Below are 18,587 nucleotides of genomic sequence, written 5' to 3'. Positions count from 1 at the left end.
AGTCTAAGCGGTGGTGGAGTAATAGTGCCCCCTTCTGCTTAAAATGCCGCACAAAAGCTCAGCAACAATAGACATTTCCACACATATAATAAACAAAACGACGCCGAGAATAAGACTGTGCAAAACCAGGCTTTATTCTTGTTTTTTTTGTCTGCATCACCCCCTTTCATCTCGATCATAATCACCATCACTGTCATAACATCATCGTCAAAAACATTACTCACCAGTTACAGTCAGCGAGAGAAACGACTCTCAAAGACACTCAGTGTCTTGGCAAAAACAGGCATCAGCTGTTAGAAGAGTCCCAAGTCCCACAGTGGGTCAGCTGTACGTGTCCATCTTTTTCTGGGCAATACATTTCAGCAAGCTCTCCAGTGTCCTTATGTACAATCTGTTTTGTTTTTATGCCCCACAAGTCCATTCAGTGGTCAGTTTCAGAAGACAAAATCCATCTTAGTACAAACACAGTTAAGATGTTGGATATTTTAGTCTTGCTGATTCCATTAACATTTATTTTATCATGTCTTTTTCACCACTTCCCGTCTACTGCAGGCCCAAGGACAGTCAAATTGTCCAGTTTAGGCGAATGCTGAGTAAGTGCAATGTCTATTATAATGTCAAGAAAATACAAAGCCACACATACATACATACAGTACATGACTAACTGATAAACTTGTTTAGCTATACAACATTGCCATTCTCCAACGTGAAACCAAAGAGTTGCACATTCATGCACCTCTATATAATATCCAGTCTCAGTTGCGTTAGGGGTGAGAAGGATGTGAGCTCACCTGGACTAGATAATGTTTGTAGTTAGAAAACTGTCCATGATTTTATGTACAGGTGATTTTGTCTGTGGATCCACTGGTCAGTGTAGTTCATACACAAAAATATTCATTTTAAATTGAGATATTCATTGGATGTTTAAGTAGTAAAGACTACTTAAAAAAGGCGTATATGACAGACTGTGGTAGTTTTTAAACAGAAAACAAACTTCAAGTATTTGATGTAACATGTTATATGAAATCTGATCAACATTTTTTCCATCAAATGAGACAAGAGTAATGTGTATAATTTCACCTATATATTTTGCTGCATATTGCTGTTTTTGAAGGTCAAACCTGACAACCAAAGTCACCCCAACTGGGTTTTTAAATGCTCAAAATAACTGTTTGTGTTGAAGAAATACAAATCCCATTATTCTTCAAAACAGGAACAAAGACAAAACCTTGATGGAGCGGTAAGTCATCACAACAAAACACTGTCCACTTTATCGTAATTGTGGAATGAAAGAAGAGAAACAGATCTTTACCAAAACAATAAACTGAATTCATTTAAAATTAGCAAAAACAATGCCAATGTCTTAATTTCATAAAAATATCAACAGCAAATTTTTCAATGTATGAATCCTCAAGGAAATTTTATTAAATTTGTTCTTTTTGTCACAAATGTGTCCAGAGAGAACAAAGCTTTTTTTTTTTAGAGCTCTGACATTTGGGGGTTCTAAAGATTTAAAGTGCATCCTTAATCAAAACTGTCTTAATCGTTCTGTGAAAAATTCTAATCATGGTAAACCCCCACATCAAAAGCAAAGTGCTTAATGTGTATGTGATCTGAGTCTAAACCACACCAACACCTCGTGTTTTGGATTCTGGGAAATTCATTGAGTATGCAGGGATGAAACGACAGAGCAATACTTGCTGCTCAGGGGCTAAACATATCACAAACATTAATTCATATCATTACTGAAAGAACACTGAATAATAAGAAAAGGGATAAAGACTTTGCAAACACAAAAATAAAAAAATAAGAAATTCCATGTGTATGTAAATCCATCACTTACTCGTTTGCCACAAAGGGAACAATTACCATTTGGAATGGTTATTTGTTTTACTATATATTCACAGAGATAAATAAATAAATAAATGGAGATGAAGAGTTCAAAGGATCGGTAAAAATGCAGCAAAAAAGAAATAAGCCCAGTCAAGCCAAGATCAGAAGAGTGTGTGTTGATAATATATCCGATGACTACTGCCATTTTTCTTCACTTGTTTTAATGATATGAACTGAGAAAAGAAGACATTGCCCCAATTAAGCCTAACTGAAGATTAAATGAGCATGTAAGGTGTAACAATTCGGAAAAAGAAGAAAAAAGAAAACAAGAGACCAGAACAAAACAACTTCTGAAATAATGTGCTTAAGAGCTCCCTCATCCTTCATTATCAGGCCTGAGGACAGCCCAGCTGAAAACATTCGCTAAAACTGTCTGCCTGCCTGTGTGCCTCCCACAGAGAAACGTATGGATCCAAACACTGCTGGTGAACCTCCATTAGCTCGAGTAGATCTGGGTCCCAATCACACGCATGATCTCCTTCTGCACCTTAGGCTCTTGGGTGTTGATGTTAGCATCTCCTACTTGGCCATCCTCATATCTGCGCATAGAGAGAACACTTTATATTTCTGCTTAACACCTGGTCTTGATAACGTCCCTGTCCTTTCGACTGCATTTTATTTGGGGATATAACTGCCCAGCTTAATGGCGCTTAAGTGCAACTTTAATAAGGAACATCTGTATTCATTCTTCTGCCTGCATTCCTGGGCTGCTCGTCTATTTACATCACTTCCGCATTCCCACGCTGTCAAATTCTGTTGTCATCAATCAGGCCTAATCTTTTTCTTCCCCTCCTTCTGCAAGCCGCTTTTACATACACTTCAAATCTTAGTGCGCTTCTGTCGTTCTGCCTTTCAGACTTAGATTCGTGCAACCCACCTCCTCTTCATCTTTACCTGGCCAGAGCTGCTTATCCAAGTCTCCACCTGCTTCATCTCTACCATCACTAGTGTCTAGACTCCAGGGTGTCCTGTCCTACCAGACTCTCATCCCCAAATAATTTAAAACTAAAACTCTGTATTTCATTAAATCATATTCAGTTTTTCCAAATATAGTTTACCTTATTTCATTTTAAGATTAAGATTTAATCGAAGTGTTAAGAAAATAGGCCTTTAATAGGAACAACTGAGGTTTGGCTTGATGCTCCTGTCTGTGGAGCAAGGAAAAATGATTTTAGGAGTTGTGTTCTGACATCATTTTCTTTTTATTCTAACCACACTCTCCATTCTGGAAATAAGGATAAGCACACACATAGCATTAGAGTTCATTTATATTTACCTGTCATTTGAGTTAGACTTCAAGCAATCTAAAAATTATTTTCTAACTCAGAAAACAGCAGAGAACATATTGATAAAGTCTGCTATTTGGTAGGAAAAAATCCAGATCTTCAAATCACCTTCATCTTTACGCAGTGTAGCAGATAAAAAATAAACAAAAAACAAAATAACATAAAAACACCAACTATGCATTCAAGAGCGACAATGACAAAATTAGATGGGTATGCCAACTTGATTTTGTAATAATTCCAAGAATTCTGTTGAAATTATCAAGGCGCTGAAAGTACTGAAATACTTACACAAAAAAGAAGCGAGTACAGACATGGTCAGAAACCGGACACACCCAGATGTTTCCATGCTTCTGCAGATCCTTTGATGTGATAACTGTTAAAATCAGAGAACTGTGTTTTATCAAGGGAATGTTATTAGAAATGGTAAACTGTAACAACAGTGCTTCTTATTCTGCTTTGATTGTAGTGTTGCTATTGTTTCGGAATTATCTGATACAGCATAAAATGTATTATATGGCCTTATTATTCTAAGTGATGCACTCTATCTTTATTTTTATTGTCTCCTTCAATAATAGCAGTGATCATATTGCCATGACTTCATAGCAAGAGCAATTGCATTATATTATCTTTTAGTCTGTAATAGGACTCTATTTGGATTTTACTTTATCAAGGTTTGTCAAGTTTGAAAAGGGTCGACCAGAAAATATAAAAAATGTGTGTATTTGTTGTTACATCATGTCACATTTAGTCTGTAGTTAATTTATTTCTAAAAAGCTATAATGATGTGACTCAGTTTAACCCATCTGCCAATAATATTACACCTCCTACATAATATTACCTTCACAAAGAGCAATACAGTTCAAGTTTCGACTCTGAAGGAACCTTGACTGGATAGGACGGCTCTGTTTAAAAGCAAACATCATTCAATTAGTTGTTACAGAAAAGGCGATGATGTAACTGAAGCATCCAAAAGACAAATATTGAATGTTTAGAAATACTGAAATTATATGGTTTGCAACAGTTAGGTTCAAGGTGAAGATACAAGTGTTTAAAGCATGAAAAACATCCAAAAATACAAACTGTCTTTTGGACACCAACTCTCATCTAACCATCAATGTTATTTTAAAAAGAAATGGGAGAGCTCTTTTAAGGGATCGGTATAATATAACTGGGACTCTTCACTGTCCCTCACCTGTGGTATAGTGTTCATGCGGTTGTAACGCTGCACTAGTTCATCTTTGGTGGGCATGCGGTGCTGTCCTTTCCCCATTCCTGCAAGAAGCAGCATACAACAAATAAAAATAGTCAGAACAACTTTACCTCAACTCAACCAATATGTGGGAAAAAAAGAAACAAAAAAACTTTCTCTGTGAACTTTTTGATGTCCTTGTCAACAGGTCCAACTTTAATATAAAATTCAATGCCCTAAATGGTACCAAATACATGCTACATGGAAAACAAGCAAAAAACCACATATTCAGCGTGAGACATTTTCAGTATTGATAAACAGTTCAAAGAGTACTTGTTTTAGACTGTAAATATATTTTTAAAAAATGTAGTACTTGGGAAAGTAGCAGGGAAAATAAAACCAAGTAGATGTAATGTCAAAAATTGTAATATCTGTTAAGTATTTTGCTTTGTTTTAAGAATTCCACATCCATTCCTCAAGTTAGCATATGTTAATAGATGGCCCCCACTAGGAACACACTGTGCTGAAGTCCTTATTATCGCCAGCAAACCCTATAAGCCTTGAAACATCTTTGCAACCCTCAACTGACAAAGGCAGATGAAAACCAAAAATGTGAAAACACACAAATCCAATGACAAACCTATTTTTATACAGCCACAACATGAAGCATGGCATGGCAGGTGGCACAGAAGCTCAGAGGCCCGAGACCCAGCACCCAAAAATGGAAACACAGTACAGCACAACAGGATAACATGGCAGGCACCCACAAGTGAAAATGGAGTGTTCCAGGATGTCAATTAGACCATGTAGCAAACACAAAGGATACTCGGTGAACATGGGGGAACACAGGGGTCTGAATGGTGATGAACCGTTCCTACCTGAGTATCCAAAAGATATGCTGGAGATGGGGCTCAGATAGATGCCCTTTCCGTACGCTGCCCCATGCAGCTTGGGTTTGAAAAGAGCAGGAAGGAAGGGTCACTGAGCATGTGCACAGGACAGCCTTACACACACATATATATATATATATATGTACACTTGGAAATGCTAACACATACAGTGAAATTCATCTCAGATCAACTGTACTTATTAAATTAGCCTGTGAATGTCAATAATTTAATATGTATGTGACAGTTCCCCTCAACAACCAAGCATACTAAATACACCCACACATGCAAAGTGCAAATCCAAATTCTGCAAAGTGGAAAGCAAAGAGTCAAAGAGAGACTGTTCCAGGAATCTGAAGAAATTCATATAGTTACACCTGCTAACTTCTTTCAACATTATGCATTAGAGATCAAGTGATACTCTTGATTTTTGTGCTTTGAATTTTTGCATAAATGTCCAGGTATTCAAGTAATACTTGCATGAAACTTGAAATGTAGACATAAATGGAAAGATGGCAAAGTACAAAGATAACTGATTATAAGGCGAGCCTTCTCTCTGCAATGTCTGCAGGGAGGAAAACAGAAGGGCCACATGTGTAACGACCAAGAGTCAAATTAAGAGGAAGAACAAAGAGCCACTTGACTGGGAATGCATGAGGGAGACAGCAGTCAGGACATTGCACATCTGGAAGAAATGAAAAGGAACAAGAGACAAGAGATTTTGTGTGATGGCTGGAGCTAAAGGCAGATTCAGTCATCCTCCTCCTCCTCCTGCTGTGAAACACAATGACAGAGGAAGAGTGTCAATGCTCAAGGTGAAATAGAGAGAAGGGGGAGGCAGACGAGCACCAAAGCAAGATCAAAGATGAAGACTTCAAAAAGTTGGAGAATAAAGAAGGCATAAATGAAACACATCAGCACGATAGAGCAATCATGGCTGAAAGATCCTTGAGATTTCAGATTTAATTGTGTTTAATCTATTTTCAGGACAAGCCTGAGTCTCTCCCGAGCAGCAGTCTTTATCAGCTTTATTGTGCAAATGAGACAGTCTGTGCTCTCTGAAGATCAAATCTTTTCCCTTGTTTTTTTAAGAATTATCTATGAAAGACCAGATTGATTACAACTACAACAAAATAAAGGTGAGAACAAATGTGGAAATTAATAAGTATTACAAGTATCACAAATATAATTGGGATAGGTGGTATGCCCTTCTTTCCTGGAAAACTATAGTTCTTATATGGTCATTTGTTCCGCTTTGGTATTAACAAGTTTTATATAAACATTTGAATGATTTATATAAAATATTAGTCCTAACTTTGAGTATATAAAGAGTAGTGACAGTTACTAACCTTTCAATAGAGATCCCTATTCACTCTGTTGAAGGCTGTACTCACTGCCACAGAACTTGTCCTCTGTGTCCTTTAAATACAGATCTAACCTACTCAGTGCTCTAGATGGTTGACCCCAACAGGGCACACAGGCTCTCAGCTGACACCACAGCCCACTTCCTTTGTCCCACAACAGGAAGGGACATGCTGTCTGCTGTTGCCAGCAGAGAAGGCAGAAAGAGGCTGACGCTGGCAAGGAAAATCTCCTAGTGTGCCCTGCTTGCTAAAATGCCAATTGCAAAGCTGATGAAAAGGAAGCTGGCATCCATTAACTGTGAAAATGAATCAGCCGGACAGCGAGCCTGCTTTGTGCAAGGGCAGGTTTGCTGTCCGAGAGGAGATGCATCCAGCTAACTGCCAGGGTTACATACCTGCAGTTTGGTATAAGAGGCATTGACTAGTCCATTTCTCAGAACAGAGTGCCAGTTCTCTATATGGGAACCACTAGAGCAAGTGTAGAGAGGGAGAGATAAGAAGATAAAACAAATGCCATGTGAATATAACAGTGTAATAGCGTGGAATCACTTTTTCGTATTGGCTCGATCTTTGCTGTTCAACACTGGAAAAAATGAACAAAAGCAAACATTTTGTTCTCTTTTCATAGAGATCTTTGTAAAATATGTTATCACAAAATATTTAATCTTATAGTTTTTCTAGTTTAAAATTCATCATTTTTCATGAACTGGGTAATTGAATCTTATTACTGGCAAGAGAGAGCAGCAACAGGGATGAGCAACTGGATGCTGAATATACTTGCATTTATCAGCATGTAAATTACTGCATAAGAGGATTTTTTTAATTTAATTTTAAAAAGAAAGGGTTAAACAAGCTATAAATCTTTTGGTTTTTAATAATTTAACATTCTACAAAATCTACAACTTAATTCATTAAAAAAGAGAAGATAACATCACAATCTTCCAGATTTATATTGGTTAATTAAGCCTTAAAACACGAGCAAGTAGTTTTTTTTATATTTTTAAGTAATCAGCTTTTGAGCATAATTAAAGGAACAGTTCACCCCCAAATCAAATTTCTGTGTTTTTGAGCTGACTTGTGGTGCTGTTTATCCATCTGGATTGTTTTGGTGTTAGTTGATAAGTTTTGCAAATATCAGCTGTACGGATTTCACTTGAATATGATGAAGCTAGATTCTGCTGCTCAAAACACCAAAATACACGAATCTCAGCAACAACATCTATTTTCAGTAATCATGACCCAGTAAAAGGTTACTTTTCTACTGATTTTTTTCAAATATATTATTTGGTGATTTGAGAAACATTAGGCGAGTGCCATTTAAATCATTTATATGTGAAATGGTCTCTCTTTTTTTTTTTTCAGAAAGTCATGTTTCTATTTATATCAATATAAAAAAAATTGCAGTCAGGCTAAATTAAGTATTTGGCATTTTCTGTTATCTGATTATTAAATTTCTAGTAGGAACCATCATGCAGAGAGACTGTTAGCCCTGTTGGTGAATTAGTTGTACCCTGCACGTGCCCAGATGGGTTGTGAGTATCTAAAATATTCAGCACAGCCCCATCTGCTACAGTACAAATCTGTATCTCACAGATATTGCTGGCTCCATGTGCTGGCTAAGAAAGGTGGTTTCTCAGTCCAGGAGAATGACCATTGCTCTGTGCTGTTATTTGTTATGGTTCCATAAAAATCTGCTAAAGTGGCCCCTTTCAGCAAATGCATAATGACCAGGTGTTACACTGAGACATGTTCATGTTTGCAAAGTATAGCGCTCCAAAGCTAAATTATGCATTCATTTTAGCAGCTATGCTTGATTTGACATCAATTATTAAAAGAATTTGATTCCTCAGAAAATATTTCCCACCAGCCACACGCTTATAAATATAATAACCACTAAGTGTTTTCTGATACTTCAGCACAGCCTAAATGGTTTTACTTCTTAAGCATTAAAAGGCTTTAAAATTTTAAATTCATTCATTGACAACATGCTAAATAATTGGAAGTGTAACTCACTGGAAGGCAAAAGTGCTGCCGTATAACTTCTTGGCAGTGCGAAAACGAGCTTCCTTGGCTGGGGGGCTGCTGAGCAGGAGGAACTGGTGGGAGGTGTGCATGAATTTCAGTTGCTGTTACGGTGAGATCATTGAGACGAGAGAATGTCAGAGACAAGTGGACAGGGAACGAGTACATATCAAATTACACAATATAGCATTCAAAAATGTTTATAGAAGGGACATAAGGCAATATTGTTCTGGTTTCCTACCCTACTGAGAGGCAGCTTGACGATATGAGATCTGTTACTGGAAATAATCCTGTAGAAACATAGAGGAGAGATTCAAATATGTATATAAACTATATTTTATCATAATAGCATCGTGTTAATACTACTCACAGTAGACATCTTGACTTGTCAAAGTAAAAACAACACACCACTGAAGATGTTTCCTTTTTTTTCAAGTATCCCAGTATCCCATGGCAATATGACAGTGAGGTGATGTAGATAATACCAGAAGGTGAAAACACACAGCAGAACGGATTGTCTTTACTCACCACTGTAGCAGGGGATGGGCCAAAGGGTCTAGTTTGTCCATCTGTTTCTTAATCTCCAGATATGAACCCTGGAAAAAAATGCAAATGTGATTTTTTTTTTTTGTCCTTCCAAAAAACAAATGAGTAAGCTTTTACTTGTGATGTGAATATTATATAATGATATCATCTTATAGATGCAGTCCAACCACAGTAGGTAACAAGTGGGTAAACAAATGTAGCACGGAGAAGATACCACTTTGATTAACAAAACTGCGTCCATGAAGATTAAACAGCACAGTTCCTTAAATTTTAAAAAAATGTGAACGGATATTGTCAGTAATCTCGATACACATAAAAGCCTACTTCTAAAGACATTGGGATGCTATTTTTATCTGCATTTTACATGCCTTTCAACCCATTTTATAAAAAGCTACTCTACTATTATGTCCTTTCTTTCCCTCCCACCTCCTTCTTGTACCTGGGTCATTTCCCGAATGGACATTACACTATCCAGTGCTTTTTGTAGTCTTTCATAATTCTTCTTCTGTGTTCACCGGTTGAGCCAAACATCCATTGTATGCAGTAAGAGAGAGAACAACATACAGAAATCTAAAATCACTGGAGACATACAGGTCTTAGGTTTGATCATTAGTTTGAAATATATGATATAGAAAAATTAATTGTAACAATAATATTAGTTTGTTCTGATGGCAGAAGTGTTTTTTTTAAGTATGCAGTATGCAGGTATGCAGTCTTTTTCAAATTAAATGTCATGATGGAATTAAATATGATCTTTAGAAATCGCATAACATGCAGTGAGGATGCTGACCTTTGGATTAAAGGCAAGAGTCTTGGGGTCATTGGGATCAACAACTGAAGGGTAAGGTTCAAATATGATGCTCTTACGAGGAGACTCCAGGGCAGCTCGACACATAGCTACAAGAAGGTCCACGACCTGGGAAGAGAGGGATTATATATTTATATTTTGTGCCTTCAGTTTATGCTGATGACTGAAATTGTGTTCGTTCCAATAACACATATTAGCTACAGGTAATCAGAATTGGATCAAAATGTTGACATTGGTATTTTTGTTCTTATCTATATTTCAGCATTTTTATCTAATATCTAAAGAAATGGACTCTAAAATCCAAATAATGTGCATTATTTGATATACTGTCAAAGTTTTGTGGTCACCTCTGCTCCAGTGGCCACTTCCTCTGCAGCTCCAGACATAACACCCAGAGTGTAGAAAGAGAACACACACAGCTCCCTTGTGCACACAGCAGGCTGCATGAGCAAACAAAGATTAAACTACACCTATTTCGAAATCTACTACCCATACACAAAAAGGTACATTAACTCACACAGTCTTCCCATTTGCTTACTCTAGTATTTTTTTTTACTCTAGTATTAAGTAACCAAGAAAATCTTCAACCAGAATTATGTATATGTATAAGTTTTACTGATATGTTTTCCACTTCTCATACTTCTACATCTATGTGTTTCTCTTATTTGCCTCTGGTACCTTCAGCATGGATCCATTCTGAAAGACATGCTGTTCGTCACAAACCACGCAGTACTCATTAAGTGTGGGGATCCTCTGTTCTGAGTACTTCATTATCTGTTCGGGGGGAAAAGCAGAGTAGTGTTCTGAATTATAATTGTCACCTTCAGCACTGCCATTCAAAGGAATGCTGACTATTTTGGCAAAGTTGTTACAATGCCATGGTTTTGGGTCCTAGAATAACATGACATTTTAGAGCTCAACAATCAGTTACACAATACTAGCCGTTAATAGAATCTACAGACTGTATGGCGTGGGTTCACACCTAACAATGATGAAATCCCCAGGAGCCATTTATAAATCACTCACCAGTTATTATTTTTTATTTTTAAGTCATTCAAACAATCGTGTGGTATTTTAATGCTCAGCTGGTAATTAGCTTACTTTCTTCTTAGCCATGACTGAGACAAAATGTAGAAGTGGCTTTGTAAGTGGACTGACATCTTTTTGAGATCTAACCTGCACTAAGAAGCCATACTCCAAGGTAGGAATGTTCTTGCAGTGGCCGCCCGCCTGGGATGAGAAAAACAATTCAATCAGCTGCCTCGTGGTAATCTGCGCTGGGGCCCTGGCCGCCGGGACAGCCACAGTCTGATGAGTCAAGTGAAGACAAAGCATTATGGGAAAGGGCGCACCAGCCATGTTACGGTAAGGGTAGGGAAAGACTCAGGTGGGTACAGTGCAGGTGGCGGGTGACTGAGAAGGGGGTCAGAGTGAATCACAGTGGATTAAGACATAAAAAAACCCAAAACAAAACAAAATGCTTAAGTTTCTTAGTAACAGCACAAACAATTTCCAGTACTTAAAATATTAACTTATAGCATTACGAGTTTCTACAACAGAACTTTTATGAGTGGAAAGAAAGTAAAGTTAAGAGCCTCAGAGTTGTGGTGTAAACACTGCAACCAAAACTTGACATGTGACAGTTAAAATATATATTCATTGAGAAAGAGGGAAAGGAGTACACAAGTCAACATTTAAACTGAAAGGTATTTCACAGTTGGGTGTTGATTTTTCGAGACTTGCTCTGACCTGGCTATTTGGTGGATAGCTGAATAGCTCTCCTTTAGGGTTCTTCATGGTACAGGAGATGGAGCGGTTCATTAAGCGCGTCACCCTCAGCTCAGGGACACTCAGCTTCCCTTTTAAAACTGTGTCTTGGATCAGAGGAAAACTTGGAGACCTGACAGAGACCAAAATACAAAGAAAGCTATCATTCAGAGTTTCAAAGGACATATGACATATTCAGAGCATAAAGCATTTAGATTTTAATGTTAAAGAACACATTTTGGTATTACTATAATGCTGCTAACAACAAAATCTTAATTATGAGCAATATCATTTTAAAAATCATATCATTTATAATAATATATGATCTAGACTGTAATATATTTGTCGACTATAGGCTTGGACAATTTTGTAGTGACATCTTCTAAAGAAGTACACACTCTGCTCTAGTGATTCATACTGTGCTAACAGGCAATACTAACTCTGACAACTGAAATCTGACAGCAGCTCGAGTCACTAACTGTTACGTGCAAGAGCCAGTGTTGACTTCTACCATTGCTCTCAGTATATAATCTATGTACCACCTTGACGTGAGACTTGTCAAGTCTTGAGGATGTCAAGACAGGCTAGTAGTTAGAGGAGCTGACCTCCACTGAGTGGGCTGGGATTTAATCCCTATGCACCAATAACTGTCAAAGAATGTCTGAGGAAGTCAGAAGCCAAAAATTGTAGTTACCCAAAGGGGAATTTGGTTGTGCTTGTCAAAGTTTGAATTTCAGTCAGTCTTCACAATGCTGAGTCAGAGCTACCATTCCTGTTTGTCTTTTTTGATATAGTTCACCTAATAGTTTGTAGTATTTATATGGTGTATTTATCCTGTTTATGAACGTAGGTAGAGAATGAATCATTAAACTTTAGATGCGCACAGTATTGTGTATAATGAAACCTTAAGTTCCATATGATTTATGATTTGTGCTTTCAGCTTTGTTTTTATTTTGGCAGATATGCTTATTTCCTACAGCCTAAGACTGATAACTAACTTTGATAATTAACTGGAGAAACATAGCATTTTAGCACTTGCCACTACAGTCTGAATCAGCTATGAGATGTTCTCAAAAAAGTCAATGTCTTCCCTCATTATGCCTATATTATGTCAGTAAATAACAAAAGTACAAACAGACTACACAGAAAGCAAACATGCATTTGTGTTGAATGAACAAAAAGACCGAAATCAGAAATTAAATCTTACTCGGGATTCCAGTGTCATTTACCAATTGTGAAGCTAAAGTGTGAGAGAGATGCCTACTTTGGGATGGGGGAGAAGATGCTGAGCCCGGCACGGAACTTCTTGATGGTCCCTCCGGCTTTGAACCAGCTGTGCCTCTTCTCCTGCTGGGCCTTGAGAAACTCATTACTGAGGTGCTTCCACTGCTGTGAGGTGAATGTGCTCAGGATCCTGTGATAACATGACAGTCAGGAAGGAAGAGGCTAAATTTATCTTTCAATCAGCGCCAAATATACCTTCTCATAAACTAAATATTACTATTACGTTAAACTAAGCTACTGAAACTAACTGAAATGTTTCTGCAGCTGTTGCTCACAGTGGTACAGGTATAGAGTTTTTTTAGGTCTCAAATTTAAGAGATTACATCACTTACTTTTTAAGTTGCAGGCCCAAGCTGAAACCTTCTTTATTTGACGGCTGGAACACTTCTACTGACGGCTCTAAATAAAGATGACTAATATTATTACACATAGTGTACAGATAGACACAAACTGTGTTTGTTTTTTTCCCCCCATTCTCCCTCTTGTACAGCGCACAATGTACTCATCTCTCAAACTCATTGAGTAGCACAAATACAAAGTCCCTTCCAGAAAACCAACATCCACAGTGACATCTTTACTCACCGGGTCCATCGAGATACTGAGAAAGAGAAAAGCGAAGTCTCAGAATAATTGGTTCTGTTCTGATAACTTTCCATGCCGTCGCAACTTCCTCCTGAGTCGGACACAGACACACAAATATACAGAGTTAGCATCCTAATTAAAGACATTTCTTGTAATATAAATAGATTATAATTTTATGATGCATTCTACTTTGCAAACTGTCAATATTAGAATAGTAACAGGCAAAATCGGAGGAGGTGTTTCCAGTGAAGACTCACATCTAAGAAACTGATGTTAATATGAAGATCGATGTCTACATCATCAATGGTTCCATACTCCCTGTTCACAAACACAACAACATGTAGAGTTAATTTATCATGAGTAATCAAAGTTATACTCTAACCAATTCACGTGGTTATACCCTGAGGGTGGTTGTTTTTTTCTCTTTTGGCCCAACTAGTTATAACAGAGTGCAAGCATGTTTAATCTTATCTCTACTTAGTTATTTCTTTCAAAACTAGTCAAAACTTAAACAGCTTGATCGAATATGTGTGTGTGTGTGTCTTACTATCTATGCTGTACCTGACAGAGATAGCACTGTCAGTGTAGATGTCTTTTACAGCCTCAATGTCTGCATCCAGTTGAGGGTGTCGATACAGGTCAGCAGCACAACTCCCCTGCAATAAGCAGCACTGGTCACAGTTATAGCAGGGAATGAATTCTCAGTGGTTCCTAATCTTATTTTCTTTTTTAATCAAACATATCCCCACACACCCCACAGTCCCATCAGATAAAATCAAAGCACTTGTTACTATTGTGTTTCAAAACAGTTTTCAAGTTAAATCTTAAATTAGAGATTGCTTATCAAAATGAATTATCTGACATTTGATATTGCTACAGTTTGCACACAACATTCACTGTTTGTGTTAGTTTGCATTTGTACCAGCTTAAGGTTTCAACTAGCTGCTCATTACTTTCATACACTTATTTAACTAATCATCCACAGTATGATTTACTATGATCTTGCCAAGCTCTGACTCAAAAACAAAATCTTTATAACAAAGCAATTTTTTTATATGAAACTATAGTTAATAACTTATATGGGATATCTGAACAATATGATATGGAGTGGTATTTAATCTTTATATTACAAAAATTAAAAAGCCTAAATAAAATGTACTATCTCTGTCATATATGTTCCTGATATCTAGAGTTGATATCTCTTCCTTCAGCTGAGTGTGTAGAACAGATCACACAGTTTTGTTCTTATCTTCACTACACTGCTTTCATGTTCTCTGACTGCACTGAAACGAGCGTTAAGTCCCAGACTGGATTTACATTTCAATCAAAAGACTTGCAAGATAACCACAAAAAGGATAACTAACAGATTAAGATCTTATATGAGAGTGAAGCAATGAACTTTTTGAGATGAGATGATACATTAAATATGTGCATCAGAAATGAATTTGACTGAGGTACTTGGGATTACTTGGGATATTTGGGGTTATGTAAGGTGTAAATAGTAAATGAAAATACTATGATCCTAATTTGAATAAAAACACAACATTCCCAGATCCTCACATATGGTAATATAAACACTTACACTTCATAAAACACAGCATCACATTCTGTAATTAATTAAAAATACATTTGGCGTTTTTCCAGCACAGCATTAGAATGCAAATGTCAGTCATTTGGCCCATCGGAGAGAAACATGTCAAAAATTATTCACCACAATGCCATGACATTTGGTCTGAATATTTACAGTTCCCAAAAGAATCATCCCAAATGATTCTGCTGACCTCTGACTTATTGTCTGCAGTTACTATTGGGTCAAAAAATCCTCCTGACATAAACGTGTGTCTGTAGCAGTATACTGAAAAGTAGAGCTCTCTGCTCATGCATGTTAAATTGTTAAAAGATTACCTTTGTACCAACTGGGCTATAATATCACAAAAAAGCACTGTACCAAAGATATGAGGCTTACTTTTTCCTTCATAACACTCTCAGTTATTACTGCTGAGGATTTAATAATGACAGAAGGCTTAAAATAAACACCATACATGTTTTTGACTTACCAACATTATCCTAACGTGAGGTGAAATTAACAATACAAGTAATATGTATTTCAAAACCTGTAAAGTAACTGTGGTTTTGTTTGTGTCAATGTATAATAGCATTGGGAAAAACTATTTTTTTTAAAAAAACACATAATTTTAAATAACTAGAAATAACCACAAATAAGCACTAGTAGTAAAAACACAATGCCAATATCCTGACAACAGATTCAACAGAGATTTTGCGATGGTAATAGTGTTTGCTGTACCTGAATGCCATATAGGAATTGTTCTGATTCGTTCTCCCCATCTGACTCCTCGTCTGTCCAACACTGTCCTTTGATGTCCTGTGGGCCCACACATTGTGAAAAAGCTATTATAGTGCAGTGGGACGAAAAAGCAACCTCTTTCTATCATCCTTTCATCTCCCACTTCCCTATTTAGACTTCCTTCATGTGCTTCAAAATACTGCTTAAATAGCATCGCAAAGAGAGAGATGAAGGGACACGATTTATTTCCGACAGGATATTCTCTCAGTTCAACCCTTTTTAAATGAATCCTCAAATGACAATGAAAAAGGATGACTTTACAAAAATAGGATTTTATAAATAAAATGAACTCTGTTTCTTATCATTTCCAGCAAAGCCTGAAACCCAGAGGTCCAACAGAATAAACCAGAAGAATATGTTATATTTAATACTTAGATCTAGGTTATTTAATGTTTAAATGCCTTTGGAAATTATTTATGTTGCCACGTCAACATAATTTAATGTAAAGCTTTCTATATCATCAACAAAGCCAAAATGTTTTTTACACCATTTTAATGATAAGTAATGATTACGCCAATAGGTTCTCAGTTGTCTTACCATTGGGTCTGCTGTTATGGCTCTCTCAGACAGGTTTGGGCCTTTGATTAGTGCCAACCATGTCAGCCTGTTTCTAGGTGGAAGGAATGAGAACACAAAAGTGCAGAGCTTTGATTGACAGTCTCACATTACTCCTCAGTATCATAACCTTGGAAAAATACAAATATAAAATTAAAAACAAACAAAACAAAACAAAAAAATAAAAAAACAAGAAACAAAGAGGCCACTGCAAGTGACGCCATGCTTTGTAAACGGTGCCCTCCTCCTCTTTTCTTTAAATCTTCTGCACTTCACCTTGCCATGTATCCTAGCAACAGCCATCTCTGCCTTCTTTCAGAGTGGCATTAATCACTGCAGAGAGAATGTGTGGGAGATATGTGCTGTACGTTCAGTTCCAAGGATGTTTCCATTTTTTTGTTTGTTTTATTCCAGGAATTTAACCTAAAAATATCAAAGCAGCAGAGGTTTTTATAGGCCTTACCTGTTGTAGACACAAGGCTAAAGCAGCACATTTAGTTATCTCACTGCATTGTTAGACTGTGATTTATTGTTATGGGAGTGAGGAACAAATGTGAAAAAATATATATTTTGTGAGCTAATTTCCCCCGAGTTAGCCTAAAAAGAGCACTAGAGTTTTAAGTAATTTTTAACGCAAGAAAGCAATAGCTGCCTCAAAAGAAACAACAGTCACAATGATTGCCAAAAATATCTAAATGATCCAGTCGCTCCCTTCTGTTAGATATGTAAACAATGCACTGCTGAAAATTACAATTTACATAGTCCAGCCCACATCAAACAATAAAATGAATGCAAAATTAACAAAATAGGAAATGATCTAGGAGGGGTGTAAAATACGACAAGGTGGCAACATAGCTTAGCAGTACAAAACTGAATGCCTGGAAAAAGAAGAAGACAAAAAAGAACAGACATACACAAAGCCATTCATGGGATATATAGGTCAGTATAGTAAAAAGGATACCAATTTTTCATGTCTTCTTTGACTAGGCCTATTTCAGTACGTCTACATGAAAATTATGAGTATATGTTTTTGATCACTCTCATGATCACGCTCTTCTCATTGTTGTAAAACACCCTTTCTTACAACATTAGCACACAAGTAAATTCTCATTAAACACTGCTGCTCTCAAAACCATATCTTCTTCTTTAGCCTCTTCTCTTTTCTCTATATGCCTGCTGCCTTGCTGTTCTCAACCGTGCTAGCATCTACATCCTCCCAGCTCCCTAACCCGCCATTCCTGGAGCCTCTGTCGTCTCACATGCCAATAGTTACTGACACAGCGCCCACCCCCACACAAACTCACATTTAGCCGTCCCCATTCCTCCTTTTGATAACTATTTAGCTTAAACACAGAGGCAGTCAGGCGTATTTTCCCCTCCCCCCATGCTCTGGAACCCCCCCACCAACCCCATCCATCCACACTTACCTCCACAGAGGATGGAGACTGGGATGCTGTCCTTGCCTCAGCTTTTCTCCCTCTTAAAGGGCACACGTGCCTTTCTCTCGGCGGCTGCTTTCCACTGAAATGATAGATGACAATAAGTCCTTTAAAATAAAACCAAACCAGAGCCACAATCCAAATGTTCTAAAATGTCTGTTTGTCAATGCTTGTGGTGTGCGTCTGTGGGCAAGCCAGCTAGTGTGTGAGAGCCTATGTGTTTATCTATTACAGATCTCTGCTCTTACTGCTCTCTTATATTTTGCCTGACAACACTGAGGTGTCTGAGCATGCTCAGTGAGACTAGGCAAGCCAGTCATGTGACCTGCAGCTGACTGCACTGCTGCTGAGAAATAAGGGGGAAAAATGGCTCTGCATGTGTATGCATCTGCCCGTGTGTTTGCGTGTGGTGTGGTGTGGTTGCATAAGTCAGTGTCCATTAGTGTGCTCTTTTACTTTGGAGGCAGCTTTTGGTTGATATTTTAGTGCTTCACGTCTTGTTTAAATTTATTTAAGATAAAAATAGTATAATTATACCACAAGCTACATTTGCACTGTATACTACACAGCATGCAGTTACATGCAATAAATATTTCATGC

The 18,587-nt window shown here is 37.3% G+C and overlaps 1 protein-coding gene across 8 annotated transcripts; it reads right to left on the bottom strand.

The window, feature by feature from the left end:
• Positions 1–110: 110 nt before the first annotated feature.
• Positions 111–18,254, bottom strand: LOC100710190 (poly [ADP-ribose] polymerase 6). Of its 8 annotated transcripts, XM_005447627.4 has the most exons (24): positions 18,236–18,254; positions 17,976–18,069; positions 16,531–16,603; positions 15,934–16,011; positions 14,190–14,299; positions 13,886–13,946; positions 13,629–13,719; positions 13,379–13,445; positions 13,027–13,176; positions 11,745–11,895; positions 11,172–11,303; positions 10,674–10,769; positions 10,343–10,435; positions 9,978–10,103; positions 9,627–9,692; positions 9,170–9,237; positions 8,883–8,931; positions 8,633–8,745; positions 7,015–7,087; positions 5,247–5,316; positions 4,372–4,451; positions 4,018–4,081; positions 3,468–3,552; positions 111–2,432 (listed from the first exon to the last, which is right to left on the bottom strand). In XM_005447627.4, exons 3-24 carry the CDS (start codon positions 16,531–16,533, stop codon positions 2,330–2,332), a joined length of 1,929 nt encoding a protein of 642 aa, XP_005447684.1. In that variant the 5' UTR covers positions 16,534–16,603; positions 17,976–18,069; positions 18,236–18,254; the 3' UTR covers positions 111–2,329. The 8 variants fall into 8 exon arrangements, 6 of the variants coding, with proteins under 6 accessions (XP_005447684.1, XP_013129082.1, XP_005447685.1 ...); XM_013273628.3 differs by lacking the exon at positions 18,236–18,254 and having other exon boundaries at positions 17,976–18,229; XM_005447628.4 differs by lacking the exon at positions 18,236–18,254 and having other exon boundaries at positions 9,627–9,689; positions 17,976–18,229.
• Positions 18,255–18,587: the final 333 nt, after the last annotated feature.

The sequence above is a fragment of the Oreochromis niloticus genome, linkage group LG1, assembly GCF_001858045.2.
Source record: "Oreochromis niloticus isolate F11D_XX linkage group LG1, O_niloticus_UMD_NMBU, whole genome shotgun sequence".
Lineage (NCBI taxonomy): Eukaryota > Metazoa > Chordata > Actinopteri > Cichliformes > Cichlidae > Oreochromis > Oreochromis niloticus.
This window is presented reverse-complemented; position numbering and strand designations above follow the sequence as displayed.